At 30.8% G+C, this 22,746-nt stretch overlaps 1 protein-coding gene across 1 annotated transcript; it reads left to right on the top strand.

The window, feature by feature from the left end:
* Positions 1-18,109: 18,109 nt before the first annotated feature.
* On the top strand, positions 18,110-22,746 carry LOC129871281 (uncharacterized). Its single transcript, XM_055946186.1, has 8 exons — positions 18,110-18,553; positions 19,521-19,658; positions 19,745-19,813; positions 19,965-20,036; positions 20,631-20,713; positions 20,822-20,953; positions 21,288-21,501; positions 22,379-22,746. Exons 1-8 carry the CDS (start codon positions 18,152-18,154, stop codon positions 22,421-22,423), a joined length of 1,155 nt encoding a protein of 384 aa, XP_055802161.1. The 5' UTR covers positions 18,110-18,151; the 3' UTR covers positions 22,424-22,746.

Genomic DNA, 22,746 nt, shown 5'->3' with positions numbered 1-22,746 from the left:
CAAAAATTTGTGAAGAGGATGGTGGTCTTTTTAGAGGGTTGAGTTCGAGGGAGAATAAAGTAAAGATTCTTGAGAGAGGAAAATAAAAGTGAAAAGTAAAAGCAAAGGGAAGGATAAAGAAAAAAAGAAAAAAAAACAAGAAAAAAAGAAAAGAAAAAGAAGGGATAGTAACTTCTTGCAAAGAGTAAAGGCAAAAAGCTATTTGTTGGTAGTCATGAAAGTGTGAAAGGGTAGGTTGTCTTGAGGTATATATGGTTAGGATTTGTCATGAACAATTTTTTTTTTTTTTTAAAAAATTATCAGTGTATTTTAACATGTTATAGAAGTTCAGTTTATAATCATGTTGCTAATTAATACTTACCATTAAATTTTACCAAAAATAATTTTACACGTGACCTAATTGTGTAAATGTTCTTTGTTTCTGTCAATAATTGTAGAACTTAAACCATGGATATCAAGGTTTGTTTTTTGACGGATAGGCTTGTGAAGAAGCAAGCTTATACCTCTCCCAATTGACGACTGTTAAATTATTCCATTTCTTCTAAACTTTCTTCTGTCAGTTAGAGCTGTATAAAATAGAAATTTATCCATATACAGTTGGGAGACCGAGCCAGACCTCAACAATAAGGGTGCACCTTAGGTGTCAACTTACATACAAAATATATAATTCACTCAACGATTACATTTGGATTCCAAACTCCATATATATAAGGAGGGAACATTGTTATTTGTGAGGTCTTGATCATTACACAGACCTCGCTTTCATTCTATTTGTGAGAATTCAATGTCTATAAATCATCTCTAACGTGTGATTAAATTATGTCCGAGCATAATGAATCATTTCGTGCCAACCTATTACCCAAAAATTATTATGTTCACGATTCTTCATCTATCCATGAACACAATGCTCTAACCACTTAATAGAATTAGTTTCCTATGTAAAAGTTAATTTGTATAAGTTAAAATGTGTGAGATGTAAAAGAAGGAATCAATTTAGGTGTCATGTGGTTAGAGAAAAGAAAAGAGTGATTTTGGAACCTTTGGTACTTTAGGACAGTCTTTATATAAAATTCTATAATCACTCAAATAAAAGATGATATTCTCTTAATTCTTCTTCATTCTTCTCATGGGGTTTACCTTTTCCTTTTAGCTTCTTTTAATCTTTAACCTACAATTTTTCTACATGTTTAACTAATAATATGCTACAAAAGATTCATCTAGTAAGTTGTGTTATTCAAGATTCTGATTATAATTCTCCTTTTGGGCTTAATGGGTATCTTCCAGACAGTATGCCACTAACAAAAACATTTTCAAGAAAATAAACAAATTCAACTATACTAATTAAATTATTTTCATGGTGTATAGGGTTGATAGTAGTACTTGGACATGTACTTTTAAACAAATTATTCAAATGCACCAATTCTTTAAATTAATGTGAATCTTGATTATTCCTTTTCTATGGTTGATTTAATTAACTATAAAGTTTTTCTTTGTTTTCCAATAGCATATACACACATTACGTTGTTCTTCTATTTTTTTTTTTTTTTTTTGGGGGGGGGGGGTGAGGGGGGAATTGCACTTTTAGTCCCTTAAATATTGATAAATGTTGATTTAATCCTTATGATATTCGGCTGAACATATTTAACCTCCAATCATTTGAAATGTGCACATTTGATCCTCTTATTTTGAATCTTCATAAATTTAACGAACTATTTATTAACCATTACATCATATAATTACTCATGTTTTATGTTAAGTTTGGATAATACTTCATATTTGAGAGTAATATGCAGTTCTAGAAATAGTACAACTGGTACATTTTTTAATTTCTATATAAATTAAGGGATCAAAAATGCTAGGTAATTTCTTTTATCTATCCAACGCTTGGTGTACAAAATTATTTGTGTTGGTAGAAGATAACAAATACCTATGAAATTAGGTTAGATGAGCACAAGCTGGCCTACACACTCGATTATAAAAAGGAATGACCAAAAATCAACATATATTTTAATTAATTAAATATTAACTATGCTTTTAAAAAAGGTTAAATATGTTTGATTCAATTATCATAAAGATCAAAATTAGAGAAGGATAAAAAATGCTACATATTTATTACTATCTTTTTTCAAAACCATGTTATAGTAAGCATGGGAGAAAAAAGGAGGACATATTGTTGAAGATGGTGCTTAAGTATCAATCCACCAAAGCACTTTCTTTATCAATTTTGTGGGATGGTTGGTATCTTCCACTCTTAATCAGATATTTCGAATTCGAGTTTTTGGGAATGAAAAAAATTCTATTGAAAACGTCATCTCAAGAAATGATTCCTATAATGTATGAATCCAAATTTAATTAGGTCTTAATACGAATATCGAATATGGAAAATCAAAAAAAAAACTTTTCTTAATTTGCTTCAAAAGTTGCATAATTGTTTTCTAGAATTTAGTGCACATATAATGTGTGTATGTGATAGAGAGAATATCTAATCTATTCAATCAATTGGGAGAGAGACATTCAAATTCATTCATTTGCAAAAGAATATAATATTTACTTCAAAGAAAAGAATATCTGAAATTCCAATTCTACGACTCTAAATTAAGGAAAGCTAAGTAAGAGTGAGGGATCTTATAAAAAGGAACAAATTATGTTTCAGAAAAGAAAAAAAGTATATTAAAGGGAGCTTAAGGGATTGTGGGGAATCTTCTTCTGCTAAATAACTTTAATGAAGTGGATAGGAAGGTAGCTAGATTCTCTATAATGTTTTCTACTTAAATTTCTTTGGATCTTGACCAAACTTTTGACACAATTTTCTCAAATCATCATAGCATAGTAAAGTTTGAGAAAAAAAATAAAATAAAATAGGCTCTTATTCTATTTTTAAGTTTGAAATTGCGGATTTGAAATTTTTGTTTTTAGATTTGATTCATATCTGAAGTTGAATCGAGTTTGAATGCAGTTCGAAATTCAGACATAATAAGGTTTGAAGTTAGTCATTGACTCACTGAAATATTCCGTCGATCACTAGCTAGACTCTTCCTATTCATTCTAACAAAGACTAATTAACACTCTATTTTCATATGATTTTTAGCTATTTTTGTGTATATATTGTTGGCATGAGATGACCATTCAAGAAAATGGGATTTTCTTGGTTCTACATAGTAATTCTTTTTGAACACATAGCTTCCTTAAACCTCCTAATTCATTTGTATCTTGAGGAAAGTTTATCTCATTTTATAAATAGAAGAATTGCACTTTGTGGAACAAGAATTTCATGTTTTCTTTTTGAAACTATGCATGAATTGGAATGAAAAGAGCACATCTTTATAGACTAATATTGGTTATCTTATTTGTAACATTTTAACTTGGTGTCCCTATGTCATGTAATAATTATTGTTTTTTAAAAAAAATATCATCTGGTGTATCAAACCACTCGTTTAATTAATTCAAATTCGTGAAGTATAAGATTAATTAGGAGGGATGCGATCTCTATTAAGAATTTTTTTCATTTTTAAAAATTTTAATTTGAGACCTCTGATTAACAATGTAGAAATCTCGTACATTTACTATATTTTTTTAGTGATATATGACATTTTCTGATAAACCACAATTAAACTTAGGGTGTGTTTTGTGAGAAGAAAAATGTTTTTCTAGCTAAAATATAAGTGATTTTCTTACTTATTTTCAAATGTTTGGTTAGTAAGAAAAAAATATTATCCCACAAGTTCCCACCCTTTAATATGGACACGGGCCCCTATTAATTCCAACCCGAGACTCGACTTGACCCTAACATCAACCCGACTCCCCATACCGCCCCAGTACCTAACCTCAACACGCAATCCAGGATCTGCTTCATGACCACAATTCGAGACCTGAATCCTAACCCTAACCCCGATACAGGACTTGACTCTCACCTTGATTAGAGATCCGACTCCGGACTTGTCTAAATAGGGACAACTAAATATATAACTCAATTCGTCTTCATTGTGTTATAATCTGAACACTTTAACTTACAAAATGATCATATACACCTCCAGAAATTAAGTGTCAAGTCAGCGTCATGTGTCCACGAAACACAATGATGACGAGTTGGATTGTTAAGTTGTCAGTAGAGATTAAGTTTACCTGTCTAGATATGCATTCTCAAAATTAAAATTTTTACTTATCAGCTAACGCCAAATTTAAATATCTATTTATACATTATGCTATAAAAGAAAAAACTCAACAACAAATTATTCCACTCATGTAGTAACAGCAACAACAGGGGCCTTTTCACCAGAGGAATATTACACAAAGTGAAAGAGAAAGAGTGAGAGACTGCATCTAATTCCTTAGCTTTTGGTCTTTGCCAAAAGAAAGAAAGAAAAAAAAGAGGTGTTTTGAAGTGTATTGGGTGAATGATGAAGCTTTATTTTGTTGCTTTCTATGATCAGTCTTCATTTACAAGACTCCCTCAAACTCTCCAAAACTTAACTTTTTTGAAGATTCTCTTCCCCTATTCTCCTTTCTTTTCCTCCTTATTCAGTGTCCGATATTTATACTAAGGTCCTTATCAATCCTAATTCACATTGTAATAATCCATTAAAGGATTAAAAAAATGCTTTCAAATAATTTTTTTTATTCATAGAAACTAGATCAGACTCTGATTAAAGATGAACGAATTCTTTTCATTTCGTTACTATTGTAATAGATATTTGCGACCGTATTTAATTTGTAAAACAAAAAAGAGTTTAAGCTCGCATTGTTAATGTATAAATTCTTTTATAATTATAGATAAAATTTATAAGAAGTCTGATATGATAATTTGAAAAATAAAAATATAACATACTCTCTGTCCTATGCATGATATTCTCATAGTGACACGTTTTAAGTGATATTCCCATAATATATGGTCCTTCTGAATATCCCTTTTGTCTGGAAGTCCAATATTTAGAATGTTCTATCCCCCCACCCCCATGCCACCCACCTCACCCCCACGTAACCCCGCACCCCACCCAAATAATAAGTTGGAAAACCCCACCATAGATAAATTTTTATGTAATATAATATACTACTATAATTGTGAAAAATGGACACCGCTATACGTATGTTGTGTACATAACAAGCAAATTTTTTATGGAAAATTTGATCTTTTGGTCATCAAACTGTTTAACGTTTCTAATTTTAATAATCGTTATATCTAATTAAATATATTTAACTTTTAATCAATCAAAAACAAATATAAAAAAAAGGGAAAAAAAAACCGTATTCTTTTTTAATAAAACTGCAGTCGTTTAATTTGGCTTATCTAATATCACTAATAATGTCTTTCTACTTAAATAGTTTAAAGAAAGGAATTTGTTTTTTTGTTTATTGAACTTTTTATTGTCAAAATGTTTAAGCTAAACAAAATAAAATGTGTTTTTTCTTTTCAAAATGATGTATACCAACGAAAGAAATATTCAAGAATAAAGCCAATAGTTCAAAATATACTTTCATTTGTCTAAAGTTATACACTTATTACAAAGCATAAATATTCAAATTAAAACACGCTAAGTACTTTTTACTTGAAAGGATTAGCACACAACAAATTAAATATTAAAAAGATTAACGTGTCTGTTTATCTTTGGTGGAAAATTGAGGTAAAGATTGGTCTCAAAGTGCTACATTAAAGAAAGCCTATGGAATATCTTTTTCAAAAAAATAATTTAGATAGGATATTTATTTTCTCTGTTTCAATTTGTTTGTCGTAGTATAATTCGACATAAAATTTAAGAATTTTTATTTTTTTAAAGTATCTTTTGAATCTTCTGATTTTAAATATGTCATATAAGATATTAAGAGTAAAAGTAGGAGTAGTAAATATAGAAAATATTGATTTATTTTTTAGAAAAAAAAACAGACTAAAAAAAAGTTTAAAAAATATTAGAGAAAAATTAAAGCACACCTTCTGAACCAAAATCCTTCCAATTATTTTCCAAAATATTCCTTTCTGCCAGCTTTTGCTTGGCCTTTTTTATCTTGCATGCATAATATGCTCATAGGAAAATGCATGTTATGATTTCTGGCACGTAAAGTATTAAATACTTCTACCTAATTTAAATTATTACTGTATATTTTATTGAAGTTTAAGTTTTACGCATCAATAATGTAAAAAAATATTTACATGATCGGATTATATTTAGGTGTATTGTAAATTTCTCGATAAGCATTAGTGGAGAATCTGATAAAATGATAATTAACCTGTTGTTAAAGATTAATCAGTATACATAACTTAAATCTATTTTCTAGTTGAACTTCCTTTTGTATTTCATTATAAGATATCACGAAATAAAATTTTACTAATTAAAAACACACGAATAATGTGACAATACCCTCTCAGGGCCCACATATTCAGGTATTGTCTATGCCGGGGCCAACCAATTCATCCCTTCCTTCACCCTGCAGGGTTTTGTGGGAATCAAATCCGGAACCTCAGGCTCATTTACATCCACTCTAAGGGATCGCCTATCACCAGTTGAGCTGCATTTCAGGTTCCTTTACATCCACTCTAGGGGATCGCCTATCACCAATTATGTAGCTCAATTGGTGAAAGGTGATCTCCTAGAGTGGATGTAAAGGAGCCTGAGGTTTCGGGTTCGATTCCCACAAAGCCCTGCACGATGAAGGAAGGGATGAACTGGTTGACTTTGGCATAGACAATACCTGAATATGTGGGACCAGAGAAGGAGTCGTCACAAATAATTTTGAAGAAATTTTTTGGGAAAAGTTCATTAAAAATACGGGATATTATTTCTGACATAATATTATTTCATTCGAAAAGGTTTTAGTAATTCTATAATTATAAATACTGGTAAATTAAGATGATAAAAGTTGAACTTATCACACATATCATATGGAATAAAAGAACTTCAGTAATTTGAAGGATGATTAGTGGTAAGATGATTGAGATTTCTTCATTTTTAATTAATTAGATATCTCGAATTTGATCCTCAAAAATAAAAAAAAATCTTTTTGGGAAACCCACCATCAGAAACAAATGAATTCGAATTCTATGTGGGTATGAAAATCGAGTGGATATTTTTTTTTATAAAAAAAAGGTTAGTGGTATGATGCTAAAGTATACTTTTGCAGGATATATAAAAGTTTACTTTGGCGGGAGAGATTCGTTTATTTTAAAATATGTATACATACTTAAGTCCTTTAATTAGCGTCTTCTACATATAAAAATTAATGGATATTCCTTAAAAAAATCCCTAATACTAATTTTGCAAGATACTAATTGCATACTTATTAATCTTCCTAACCAAGATTAGGCATGGGATATGCAAGTCAATGACAACTTAATTTACTACTAATAATCAAAATAAACAAATCATGACTCCTACATGATGGAAACATAATTGTGTTCTCAAAAGGTCCAGCAAATTAAAACGCACTTATTTTATGTGTAATGTATAAAATAAGGAAAAAAATTTAAAATTGAAATTAGACCTTTCTTACTGAAAAAATTTAGACACGTGAAATTCACTCATTTTATTCCAAAGCTCCCTTAATAGTAAGAACAATTTGAAATACCATAGGGGCAAATTTGGATATTTTCAATATCCCTATTCTGTCTTATCCAATATATATAGAGCCAAACTATATTTACCCAAATCAATTTGAATATTTGTTATCAATTATTCAAAATTCTATTATTCAACCCTATCCAAAGCATAAAGTAATAAAAATACAAATTAAAGGTTGTTATTTAATTCTATATTTTTGCATTATAATGAAATATTATTCTCTTTTTAGGCTTTGTGGAAAGTGAATGAAATGTACATTTACGGGTTGTAAGGCCTTCTTTAAGAATATTTTAACTGGCAAAGTATTCAAATAATGAATAAACTGATTATTCTATTAAATCCCATAAAATCCATTTTGGATAATTAGATTCTCCATTTTTTTTAATTTTCCTTTCTCAAAATTTTTTATTTTCTTTATATATACATCAATCATTGATGTCTTTTGTAAGAATTTTTTTATCTGTAATAATCTTTTAGCCATCTTTGCCACTTTACTAGTATACACTCTCATATTAAGTGAATTCAACAATTTATATAATCTATTTGCACGATATGATTTTCTTGCGAATTTTATTGAGCCTACTCACCAGTGGAATTGTGTGTAGGGACGGAGTCACCTTGAGTTCGAGAGTTCATCTGAATCCCTTCGACGAAAAATTATACTATTTATATATGATTAAAATAATTTTTTTTATGTATATATATAGTAGATGTCGAACCTCGTTCAGCTAGTTTGTGTGTCTACTCTTCATACTTTGAACCTCTTAATGAAAATTCTAATTCCGCCACTAATTATGAGTGTATACGCCTTTATGGTGTTCCCATGAAGTCAGCTCTTGTCAAAATCAACATGAAATGAAGAAGACGATTCTAATAATCTCGTGTGGGCTTTGCCAACTTACGGGTCCCTTCCCAAGATATACGTATAATGCTACTAGTCATAAGGAATTAGCATTTTGTATTCAAAATTCTATTTAGGCTTTGACTTCTTTTTCTATTTTTTAAATATATATATATATATATATATATATATATATATTTTTTTTTTTTTTATTTTTTTTTTGCATAAATTAAAAGAGCATATATATATATATATAAGCATCCAAAGCATGAAAAACTATGTGGAGAATGGAATTAGAATCACTTTGGTCGGCCTCTTAGTAAAAGATGTACTTAGAGTATTATTGAAGATTGGAAATCACCAACGTGGATTGTGGTGTAGCGATGAGCCTGTTTTATTCTTAATTAAAGATTTCAGGTTCGAGTTCTAGGTATGAAAAAAATCATATTAGGAGCACCACCCCCGAATGAGTCCTGTAGTACGATCCGAATTTAGTCGAAACTCCACGGACTCCAGACACCAAATATAAACCAAAACCAAAAAAAGAAGATTGGAAATCAATTGGCCAACTAAAAGTAATTTTACAATTATACACTTACATATCCATTTGGGAACAACATTAACTATACCAATCATTTATATCTATTTAAAAGATAAATTTATCATAATCTTGTTACATTTTTTTTTTCAAAACAACAATCCACCGCTATATATATCCTCTTTTTATGAGGTTATTCCAAATTCATGTTTTAACCAATAGTTGTTGTGTCTAGTGTCAACTAACAAGACAAGAATCATCTACAGAGCGAAATGTAATTATTTTTCTAAAAACTTTGCACTAGGTATAATAAATAGAATTAAAAAAATATCTCACATTTTATATTATGGATGTTATTTTCCAAGTGCCCCCCACTTAAAAGTGGGCAAGTTGACCACTTGGTTTTTACTCATTTTATAGCTATAAATATAACCTCTTTCTTGTGCAATGTGAGAAAAAAAAAACAAAGATATGAAACATTACTCTTCTGCTCCGTTTTCTTCCTCTTCCTCTCTTTTTCTTATTTTGCTAAGTTAGTTAATTTTATAACATCAAAAAAATTGTGGGGTTCTAATGAAAATTCTCACTCATTGAACCCTTCCCCGCCCCATCTCACCCAATAATATTTTTTAAGATTATATATAAATATTTTAAAAATAATATTAATTTACTTACTAATCAAATACTAAAAAATAAATAAGAAATTCACTTATTTTTTTTAAAAATATTTCAAAAAACATTTAAATTTCCTTCATACCAGACACACCAAAAAAAAAGGCAGCCTAGTGCATTAAAGCTCCCGTTATACGCAGAGTTCGGGGAAGGGCCCGACCACAAGGGTCTATTGTACGCAACCTTACCTTGCATTTCTATCAGAGGTTGTTTCCAAACCTTACCTTGCATTTATGTCAGGGCAGCCCGGTGCACTAAAACTCCCGCTATGCGTACTTATTTTTCGTGCACATACGATATTCAATCCTAACTGAAATTGTAAAATACAATTTCTGATTTTACTTGTATCTGTATGTATATGTAAAGACAACAATTGTATGTGTGACCAGCTGGATCTAATCTATAAAAGGGCAGCCCGGTGCACTAAAGCTCCCGTTATGCGCAGGGTCCGGGGAAGGGCCCGACCACAAGGGTCTATTGTACGCAGCCTTACGTTGCATTTCTGCCAGAGGCTGTTTTCAGGCTTGAACCTGTGACCTCCTGGTCACATGACATCAACTTTACCAGCTGGATCTAATCTATGTGGTTCAAAATGTATGTATAGGTCAATTGTATGTAAAGGGTACGAAAAGTGTAAGTTGTAGTAAGAGAGTGCTCACTGCTACAATTTTTAGGTATACAAATATATATATATATCATGTATATCTATTATAAAAATACATAATGTTGATATATTTTGTGAACTTTAAAAAATAACATAAATTTGAGACACACCCGTGGAAATTTAAATTTATGCAAATGCCAGAAATTAAACCCGTGAAATCCTTGGAAACAGCCTCTGACAGAAATGCCAAAGTTTAATTTCAAACTAGACACATCCTTAATAGAAATTAAGCTCGATTTCTATTCAAAGTTATTTTACGCGATGCTTGACACCAAAGTAGGTGTGCCCTCAGCCTAATTGCTTCGTTACACCCAGTGACTCGATACTATTGTTAATTCCATCAAAAACTATAGATAACGCTTCATAAAAGGCAGAATTAATAACTTAAAAAATAAGATAAGTTATCTGCTATAACATGTTAAATACACTAATAACTTAAAATTTTATTTCTTTATCAATATATACAAGTGAAATATATTTAGAGATGTGGAGAATTCGATTAAGGATATATGTATGTTATATAGTCAGCAAGACATAATGAACCATTTTCCCAAGTCAATTGATTTTGTAACCTTTTATAATTTTCTTTTTGTAGTTTTATATTTTTCTCAAAAGAAATTTTTATTTATACATATAAGAAATATTAAAATAACATATAATAATTTTTTACTGATCCTTTTCTTTTATTCCAATTGTAAAAATGTCATCGACCTATTTCCGCAAGGGAAAACTAGCATGTTTAATGTTTATGAGAACATTAAAAATTCACAGTATTTTGCTTCATAAGTTGGGCCTTCATCATTTATAGTTTTGGACTAAATATGCTTGCAAAGGACATTCTCAGTGCAGCCCACTTCTAGTATTTTTTTTTTAAAAGTAGCAGTATTTTTCTTTTAAAACATAAGAAAATACATTATATTCGTGCACATGCGATATTCAATGGGCAGCCCGGTGCACTTAAGCTCTCGCTATGCACAGGATCCGGAGAAACATGCAATAATCAATCCTAACTGAAATTGTACAAATACAATATCTGATTTTACTTGTATGTGTATGTATATGTGAAGACATCAATGGTATGTGTGGCCAGCTGGATCTAATCTATGTGGTTCAAAAATGTATGTATAGGTCAACTGGATGTAAAGGGTACGAAAAGTGTATGTTGTAGTAAGAGAGTGCTCACTGCTAGAATTTTTAGGTATACAAATATATGTATCTTGTATATCTATTATAAAAATACATAATGTTGATATATTTTGTGAACTTTAAAAAATAACATAAATTCGATTTCTAATGACAAAAATTAAAGATCAGTCGATTCGATGGATAATCGTACCATTAAATGTTTTAACTCCTTGCCTTCTTGGCCCCATTAATTATGCTGACAACTTTTGCCTTTTATTAGGAATTAATTAGGATTATTAACAGTGTTGGTGTATACTACAGAGTGGAAAAGTATATTCAACATGACCAAATGGTCATGTTCAATCATATACTAAAATGATTAGATGGTTTCCTCCAATGGACATATTGTTGGAATATTATGTAGATCCTTCATAATATCACAAGGCACAAAAATAGCCGGAGTTTAGATTCGCATCATGTAGAATTCATTCGGAGGAAGCTTTTTCTACTAGAAAAATTGTCATAATCTGAACTCGAAATCGAAAACTCTAATTAAAAGAAAAACATCCCTGTATTTTGTTGCACCACATTGGTATATTGACTCACACCACTTGGAAGTTGTTAGGGTGTACTAGAACTAACCTACACAAATATTAAGTATATCTTAATGTATAATGTATTCTTCCATTATAATATATTAACAACCAGAGTCAAGACACTTATAATTTTAATTTCACTGCAATCAATACATGCTGTTGGAGCATAGTCATAATCTCCATCATCATCTCCATTTGAACACTATCTTTTCTTTTGAAATCCAATAATCTTAAAAATGCTAGAAATTCTATATATCTCTTAGTTCTTGGACTATAGAAATGTGAGCTATTAATTAATTAGGTGTTTTATCTCTTTGATAAGATGTGAAAATTAATGGTTTTGTGTTGTGTATGATAGGTGAGGAAACCATAAGCTTATATAAAGGAAAGGGGCAAAGTGTGTTATGTTACCTCAAGAATGCGTACAACCATAAGTTGGCTAAATTTAAGCTATTTTTGGAGCTGCCACATCCAAAATTCACTTAACATGTCACAGGCAAATTCCTCCTTGAAAAGTATTGAAAGAGAAGTAATGAGTCGTTTGATTCGCGGACAAATTTATTTTAGGACTAAAATCTTAGAATCATGGTTTGAAACTAATTTATTTCATCTTTCAGATGAGATAAATAACATTAAATACGATATATACGTTTATTCTGAAATTAGTTATAAGTTCAATCGAATAAGTTATAAATTTAATCTCAAGTTAATCCTGATATCAAAATAAATTTTAGTTAGTGTGGAAAAGTGTGCATGGCACGTGGAAGTGTACTATCTATGTGGATGCTGAGTTGGCATGCCACCGAGATGAATATGTTCCATGTCCTATGACTAGTGATATTGTGAATAATGTCGACATTAATTCCTTTTTGTGCATTATACATACATATATATATATATATATATATATATATATATATATATAATGAAAAAATTAATTCATAAAAATACGATTCACTTAATATTTGTCCAGGTTTGAACAGAGTAATGACCTATTTATTTATTAATTAAGCTTATTGTAATCTATCTAATTTGATTAATCTAAAAATTGAGATGATATATAATTTAAATTGACTTAGAAGGAATTTCATCAAAGTTTTAAAAGTACTTTTTATTAAATATATTATATTGTAGGAATAATAATAAAAAATATAATTAGACAATTAAATAAATTATAAAGAAACACAAATTAATTGAGATAATTACTGTAGATGTTCATTCGGTCAATTTAATTATCAAAAAAGGTCATTCGGTGCATATTCATGTATATTCGGAGTATATTTCATATATAGAGTATATCATAATGTATATTCAGTGTATAACTCATGTATAAGTAATCTATATTGTATAGTCAGTGTATACTTTTTATGACTTTTGGCAAACTATATTGTATAGTCACTGTTTATTTCCTATGATTTTGATTATTTTTTATGTAAATAAACATGACTATATTTATCGTAAATTAATTATTTTATTGTATATATTTGTCCCCTTAAAATTTGGTAAGATTTGGTGGATTGAATATAATCCATTGTTTAGTCCATTTCGATCAGTTTAGGCAAAGTAACCTTCGAACAGGCTAATAATTACATCATTTATTAACTTAATTCATTTTAATTATCCCAATCCAAATTACTCATTTGACATCCCTAATCATTCACAATAAAATGAATGGAAAATGGTCATATTTTTGCCTTTATTATTGAAAATATTTAATATTGTCATCCTTTATACTATATGACATATGACATATTTAAATATTCTACATAAGAGTACTATGTTTGACTACCATGCATCCATATGTCACTGCTTCATATGTTAATAAGATATTGTATTAAAAATAATACATCTAATAAGCTAATGATCTTGACAGAGTTACAACTTTTTTTTTAAAAGGACAAGGATTATTAAAACCAAGGTTCTTACTTCTAAATTCCTTGTTCCTACCTAGAACTTCCTTATGTTTGAATAAGACAACAATAAGTTTGACCAAAAATGTTGTGTGTATCTCTACCAAAAACCTTCAATGAATTTATTTATGCGGCCGGAGCATAATCATAATCTCCATCATCATCTCCTTCAAGGTTTGCTGCAGGAGCATAATCATAATCCCGATCATCATCGTCTCCTTCTAAGGATGTTGCAGGAGCATAGTCATAATCTTTGTCATCATCACCATCTCCCTTTAATAATGCTGCTGGAGCATAGTCATAATCACCATCATCATCTCCATCTGAACACGACATTCTCTTCTCGAATCCGAAAATCTTGAAAATTCCAGACATTCTATTTCTTAGAAAAATATTGAATTATGAGCTAGATATTGGATGTACTTGTATCTCTAGCTTTTGAGAAGATGTGAAGATTTGTGATATTTGTGTTGTGTATGATTGGTGAAGAAACCATTTTCTTATATAAAGGAAAGAGGGAAACTATTAGACTTTTTTGGACACGTTAGGAAGTGTGCTATGTTACCTCAAGAATGTGCACAACCATATGCTTGGTTGAGTGAAGCTACTGCCACATTCAAAATCAACTTTACATGTCATTTTATGTGATGACTAATGAGTGCTAAAAAGGTTACATATTCTCTATGTCTATTTCTCTCTAACTTTTTGAGGGGACGTGGTTTGCATGGCACATGGAAGTGTGTTTTATCTATGTGGAGGCTAACTTGGCATGCCATGTAGGTACGATTATTAGAGATGGACCCAGGATTTAAAGACAACAAGGACACCCCTTCGTCGGAAAATAATACTGTGTAGCTAGATAAAAATATTGATATATATATATTATATTGACACTCCTTGACTTCTATGTCATTTAACTTCTTTATATTTTGTCACCCTTTAATCAAAATTCTGACTTCGCCACTGACTCTGAACAAAAGGCAAATGCACAATGTGCGTCATTAAAGCGATGTCAAATAACACTACCTAATATATATAGTTAACTCACCATTATATATTCACACTAATAATTAAGGAATAAAATTAAATGTAGTGAATAAAATTTCGTCATTGGTATCAAAAGTCAGCATTATGTTGAAATCGATAGACCAAAACATACACTCTACACAATAAGGTAAAGGAAAAACAAACTACATTATATATAGACATAATAATATAACACAACTATTTATAACAATAATAATAACAAAAAAATTTATGGTTCGTGTTTGTTTGTGAATGGGAAGGTTCATTGGGATACTCGAACTGTTGGTCCTATTCTTCGTAATGTGTGTAATGTAACGATAGAGAAGTCCTTGTATGGAGTAGGAGAGAGGTATTTATGTTCGAGAACGTTAGGAAGTGATTTTTGTGTCTTTAGTGTTAATAAGGGAACTCATTTAGATGCTTGAGTTATGAAGGAGTATGGAGTTAAGGATGCTTGGATAAAAAAGTTTACCATCAGGTATCCAAATGTTCGAAATTTGTGTCCACCATTTTTCATGTCAAGTAAAAGTGAAATATTGGCGGCGTTTGGTTTAACTCTCATGATATACAATTCAAAAGATGAGTCATTCAGATATCTAGATGCTATTAACTATAATGGTTGTCATGATGGAAAATTCTACATTGAAAGCCTAGTTTGTTCTTTTTCAACTGAAGTGACAAAAAAAGCAATAAAAGAAAGGCCGAAAAAACTCAGATCAAAACAATCGAATAACAAATAACTTGTAAGAATACTTTCTTCTCAACTGCTTTCAAATTCTTGATAGTTGTATGGTCATGGTTTCTTGCTATGTAAATCATGTAAATACTACTTTTGGGTAGCATAATATGATCATTTGATTGGCATGAGTGCCTTATTTGGTAATGAGTCGTTGTGTCGAGGCTATACAGGAAACAACCTCTCTACCCCACAAAGGTAGGGGTAAGTTTGTATATCCTATCCTTTCCAGACTCCTACTTGTGGGATTACATTGGTTATATTTTGTTGATATAGAGCTAGTCTTTTTCACTCAAACAAGGCGAACAGTTTCTGATGCTAGTTTTTTTTTTTGCTGCATGTTGAACAGCTGACAGCCCTGCATTTGGTACTAATGAACTTTCAGAAGTGAAAGCTGATGTGATTCATATCCCTTGAGGTTGATCATCTGTTCAAGAAGTTTAGTACTTTATATGTTTATTTTGTGAATGGGAAGTTATGTTCCATTTGCTAATTATATTAATTTAGATATGGATTAATAGTTTGTTCTCTCAAAGAGCAGAGAATTTATATATACTCCTTTAGTGTCAACCTGCAAGCCTTCCTCGGCCAAGTGATTAGTTTCATCAAAAATAAGATGAGAACGTTTTTTAAAACACGGTTTGTTCTTTTGTTAAAGACTTTATAGGCTTTTTTATGAGAGAAGTCACCAACGAAAGTCCCCTAATCACTTTTACCCAGAGCTTCCTTTCCATTATTATAGACAAAACATTTGCAACCAAATGCCCTGAGATATATGAGATTCGATTTCTCAAAACATTGGGTGAATTATACATCTGTTAATGAGATAACATATTATATTCATTGACTTCGAGCAATACCTCTTAGGAAGACCACTAGTAATGAACATGGTTTTTATCATGTTTTCTAAAGATATTCTTCAGAAAACTAATAGAGCAATGTATAGTGCTTAGCATAAAAAAAAAAGTTATTTTTATAGTTTCCTCATTATAACAATATAATCACATAACATCATAAAGTGAGAGCAGCAGGAGCATAATCACTTTCTTCATCATATCTGCATCATTGTCATCTCCTTCCAAGAATGCTGCAGGTGCATAGTCACATTCTCCATCATCATCATTATCATCTGGATGTTGTTGGAGCATAATTGTACTCTTCATCGTCGTTATCATCTCTATATGAACACGGCCTATATTTCTTGGATTCTCCAAAAATGATGGCATATCCATATCGAATCCTCCAGAAATATACTATTTTTGGAGAATTTGATACACACCTAATGATATTTTAAAAGAATTTAAGCAACATAAAACACAGCTTTCGCTTTTGGAATCCAATATTCTTGAAGATACTAGATATTTTATGTGTATCTTTTTAGACTAGAGAAATATTAATTATGATATTGGATATTGTATGATCTCTTTGATATGATGTGAAGAAATCATGTTATGCTTATATAAAGGAAAGAGGCAAGTGTGGACATGTTAGGAGTGTATTATGTTACCTCAAGAATGTGCAAAGCCATAAGTTTGGCTGCATTAGGCCATAAGTTTGGCTGCATTAGGCCATAAGTCACATTGTAAATTCACTTTGCACTTGTTATCTTTCTCAATTCATTTATAATTAATAATTCAAATGTGTAACATGAGTACTTCTAGCTACTTCGTCTGCTCCTTATATAATAATTATCTCTTTTAATTAGATTTTATGATAAAGATATGAGCATCCAATTCAAAAAATGTCTGGATTAAATTAAATAAGTGATTTTTTTAAAACCAAAAAAATAAAAAAAATAAGTTATTTTCTAAAAGAATCATGTATTTAAAAATAGAGTTGAATCATTTGAGTTTGATACGTGTTCTTACGACATAATTAAAGTTAAATTTGTGCCCAATTAAAATGGAAGGAGAATATTAAAACTTAAAATATAATGAAAGGAATATATTAAGACAAAAAATATAATGAAATTATATTTAAATTATTTTCAATAGTACAAGAGTATATTTTAATCATTTTTAGTAAATTATATTTTGATTTTCTAAAAGGACAACTACTTCCTTCGTCTCATATTAGTTGTTCACTTTTCCATTTATGTATTACCTAAGAATTATAAATAATAAGGACAATTTTACTAATTTATCCCTTAAAAAAGTTAAACTTTACATATTTGATTACACTTTCAAAAAACAATATTAATTGCAAGAACAAAATTAAAAATAATTTAATTAATTTTATCTTAATTTCAACTAATATAAACAAAGAAAGTATTTTGGACTAACTATTTTTAATAAACATGATAATTAAAATGAATACGATACTCTGAATATCCAACATCAAATAATAAATAAAAAACATAAAAAAAAAATTGCAAAAAAATCCCAACCATTACTTTCTATGGCTAATATTTATGTCACGAAACCTAAAACACATCCTTATAAAATATACCAACTCAAAAAAGTAAAATAAAAAAACAGAACAGTACTTTCAAAAAAAATGTTCACCTCACAACTTTCCGACCTCAATTTCCGGCCGTCAATTGACCGGCGAACCATTTTCCGGCAATGCCACCTCACTTCAGTCTTCCTCACTCCCCCACAAAATATCAAAACAAAAACTCTAAAATCTCAAAAAAAATTCAAAATTTATCAAAATTTAGTTGATAAACAGAGTCCACTAAAAAATCCAACAGTTGATATGAAAAAATTAGTGGAATTTTTGTATGAAGATTTGCCTCATTTATTTGATGATCAAGGAATTAATCGTACGGCTTATGATGATTATGTGAAATTTAGAGACCCAATTACTAAACATGATTCAATTGATGGCTATTTGTTTAATATTGCCATGTTGAAACAATTGTTTAAGCCTGATTTTCAACTACATTCGGCTAAACAGGTTAGCATTTACTCGTTTCGTTTTTTAATTTGTTTCACTTACTTTCCTTTTTACTTTATTTAGCAATTCTTGAATTCATACTTTATGTGTGTAAAGTTAAAATAGAACAAATAAATTGAATTAGTGTCTTTAATTTTGTCCTTTAGCTATCAAACTTATGTCTCGTGGAGCATAAATTCTTTAGAAATTGAAGTCACGTCCTTATATAACTTATGGGATATTATCATACAAAAAATGGGATATTATCATACAAAAAAAAGAATTATTGAAAACACCTTTAAATTTGATACGAAATATTAGTTTTGTCTTCAAACTATTGACAGTAAAAATGTCCCTTTAATTGACTAACTGAACTTAAATGCAACCACGATCTTGCAACAAAGTGAAATACACTTCTAAATTCTCTCTCGGCTTTTTATTAAGATCCCCATGCTCCTACAAGAATTTGAGACCACTTGCTATATCATGTGAAAAGAGTTATTTGTTATGACGGGGCAAAAGTGGAGATGGTTGATTACTCTATCAGCTCAAATAACTACCGGTAACCGTCCATAAAAAGGCGGGGCTAATATCAAGGTAAATTGGTTACGAGTTTAACTTGTATATATTGACAATGTATACGATTCTTTCTATGAGAATTTTTGTACATTAATAGTGCGCGAAATTTACTCTAATAGCTCAGATAATTACAAGTAACCGTTCATAGAAAGTGGTATCAATATCTTGGAATATGGCTTATGTGTTTAACTTCTATTTATGGAAAGTGTATGAAATTTGTTTAGTCGACTCAATTAACTACAGGTGACCGAACATTGGTTAGTGGATGTTGAACCTCTCTTAACTTCTTCGTGTGTTTACTTCTACATATTTTGAACCTTTTAGTGAAAATTCGGGTTCCGCCACTGCTAAGTAGTGTAATGCATTGATTATGAACATGAACTTTTTTGAGTGATTGAGGTAGTTGTAGACAGGTCCCTATGAAATAACTACAAGATGGACTATGGTGATGAAGTTCATTCTTCTTCCATGGAAACCTGAATTAGTCTTCACGGGCACTTCCGTTATGGGTGTCAATCCAGAAACAAACAAGTTTAACAGCCACTTGGTTTGATTCTTCACTCTTCCTCATTGCAAATTCAAATAATTATATCGCCTTGTGGATTATTCATCGTCTCTTGTTGGAATCTGTAGGACTATTGGGATTCGATTCAGAATAATGATTATTTTTCTCTAGAAGGTCTGGTCGATGTGATTAAACAGGTGTGCTATCAAACCGGTTCAATTTATGCTTTCAAGCTGTGTTGCTCGGACTCTCCAAAAGTGTTCTCCCACCACTGTTTGAGGAGTCAGAGCAACATAGCTTTCCAAGTTCTTGGACGTTATTATAATATGAGTTGAAATTTTCGAGCAGTTAAGAATTTACAAGACTCCAGACTTGGGAACACCCAGTTATCAGATACTAAGGAGAACAGCAGCTTACGAGGTTTGTATTATCTTACAGAATTGTCCTTCGAGTACAGAACTTCTACTTTGCTTAAATATTTTCGAATGGTTTCTACTATTTTAACGGAACGATAGCATCAGAGGTTTAAAGTTTTAAAAGAAATGGATCCGGGATTTAAATGTAGTAAGTCCACCCTTGTTGTAGATACCTGTTCTTAAAGTTCTACTTAAATTTCCAGTTAAGTTGCTCAGACTCTTCGAAAATGTCGATGGGTGCATGTTGGATCCTCCAAAGTAGTGCATTTTGAAAGATCCAATGGCAAACACTTTTCTAGAGTCAATCCTCTCGAGTTTTTGGTTGTTTCTTAGATTGAAGTAGTCTTTCGTCTCCCTACCAAACAAAAGAAGTCACTATCAAACAGCTTGCCCTATTAACATGGGGGCGTCATATTTTTTGTAAGTTCAAGCAACAAAGATTTACGGATACCTATTTTGAGTCCAAGATAGTTGGTGCACATCCACCGTGCAGCAACAACATTGGGTGTTGTTCAGTTCAGGGGTGAATGATAAATCCCAACTAACGTTTTAAACTTTACGTTGTGAAATTCTCATAATTTTCATTTGTGTAATACAGGTAAGGAAGTATGATCCTTTCATAGTTGTAGAAACAAAAGGCGACAATCTCGCAGGAAATAGAGGTTTCAATGATGTTGCCGGGTGAGATAAGACGACTCCTTTTTCTTCTTTCTCTTCTTCTTTTCTTTTGGTATCATCTATGGTGTATTGTGATTCAGATTTGAAGACCATTGACTCCTCTAAATATAGGTACATATTTGGCAAGAATTCTACGACGGAGAAGATACCTATGACTACTCCTGTCTTCACTCAGGCATTTGATGCTGAAAAATCTAAAGTGTCAATCCAAATAGTTCTTCCATCGGATAAATCTTTGAGCAGGTAACACGTTTTCTTAGTTAATATATTCGAAAACATAAACATCTCACACTGGAATGGAAGTAGTGAGTAATCTTTGTCCTAATGTAGAACATGCATGTCTAAGCACAGAGGCGGATCTAGACTTTTAACTCTTATCGGTTCAGCTTTAAGATTCTTAGCATTGATCTCATTGTACTTTTGAGAATTTGAGTTCATATTTTAATATTTGTTGAAACTTAGTGGTTTTTCATATATATATCTCATAAGCCTCGTCCGCCTCTGCTAAAGATTTGAACTTTACTTCTTTTCTTTATCAAATAGAACAATTGTGAAATTAAAGCTTTATTTTGAATAGCTTACCAGCTCCAAATCAAGAAGGTATTAGCTTAAGGAAAACGGAAGGAGGCATCGCTGCTGCAATAAAGTTTAGTGGAAAACCAACAGATGATGTTGTTCGAGAAAAGGAAAAACAACTCCGATCAAGTCTTATAAGAGATGGACTGAAACCTCAATCAGGTTGTATGCTTGCTCGCTACAATGATCCTGGTCGCACGTGGGAATTTATAATGGTAAGGTTCTATATATGTACTGGAGTATTGTTCGTTTCGTTGCATCCCTGTTTAACTTCCTCTTTTTCTTTTGAAAAGAAATCTTCTCTTTTTCTATATATATCTCCCATTCCGAACTTCTGATTATCAGTGCCTTCAATACGAGATATGACCTTCTCTAACATCTAGCTTTCTCTTTGTAATGTCATTAGATATTTTGGACATAATGTTTCCATCAAAATTTAAGATGCATAAACATGAATATGTTGTGTAATCTATGTTGCTTAGACTCTTCAAAAATATCGAGTGGTGTGTATCCTTCAAAAGTAGTGTAATTTTGGAACATCCAGCATAGATGCAGCAGTAGAATTTTTGGAGAGTCCGAGGAACATAGCCTGTAATCATCCGGATGATTAAAAACTACAGTCTCAGATAGTATTATTAAGCTCAACTTTTAGTGATCTCCTTTTGAAGTTTTCGAATTGGCTGAAATACGATCTTAGCTTTTAATATCCAGTTATCAATAGGGACTTAATAGGTCATCAAAATTCTTACGTCATAACGTTTCTATGATATTCCCGACTAGTTTGAGATTGAGGTAGAGGTGATTGATCAGCTTAAAGATTCGTATGACATTATGTTATATTTGGGACATTATCTATTGCTAACATTTTCTCTTTTTGATGTAAGATTCGTATATAGTTTAAGAAATTAACGAAATATCTATAAATATTTGACTGTGAACCTAGTTATTACTGTATATCAACTTGAGATTGATGTAGGAATCCATAAACTTCAAATACTGGATTTGCATCTGCATTTTATGATCCTTTAGTGTCACTTTCTAAAGTCATTTTGTGTCTAATCTATTTCCTTTTTTTTTTGTTTGGACTTGTAGAGGAATGAAGTTCTTATATGGCTTGAAGACTTTAAGCTGGATTGAATCTTGGCTATTTTTTGGTGTTCATATATTGGTTCTCATTCTCAAAATTGTTGAGAGTTTGATGAGTGAAAGACAGGAGATTCACAAGCAAAGACAGTTTAGAAATGTTTATAAATTGATGAAAAATGTGGCTTGTGCCTGTTTTGGTAATGCGTCGTTGTGCCGAGAGTCTACCAAAAACATCTTATCCTTTTCAGATCCCACTTGTGGGATTATACAGGGTATGTTGTTGTTGAAAATGTGGTTTGTATATAGCAGTGATATAATGCTTGTGCTGATCTCAATTTATACTTGAAAAGATTTCTATTGTGCACTCCACCAAA

This window comes from Solanum dulcamara, chromosome 10 (assembly GCF_947179165.1).
Source record: "Solanum dulcamara chromosome 10, daSolDulc1.2, whole genome shotgun sequence".
Lineage (NCBI taxonomy): Eukaryota > Viridiplantae > Streptophyta > Magnoliopsida > Solanales > Solanaceae > Solanum > Solanum dulcamara.
This window is presented reverse-complemented; position numbering and strand designations above follow the sequence as displayed.

What these genes read in the sequence shown, in the direction of transcription:
- LOC129871281 (XM_055946186.1), top strand. Translation starts at nt 18,152, where the DNA reads ATGTTCACCTCACAACTTTCCGACCTCAATTTCCGGCCGTCAATTGAC. An exon ending in ACAAGTTTAACAGCCACTTG is followed by an intron (nt 19,659 to 19,744) that starts GTTTGATTCTTC and finishes TGGAATCTGTAG; the next exon opens with GACTATTGGGATTCGATTCA. An exon ending in TCGGATAAATCTTTGAGCAG is followed by an intron (nt 20,954 to 21,287) that starts GTAACACGTTTT and finishes TATTTTGAATAG; the next exon opens with CTTACCAGCTCCAAATCAAG.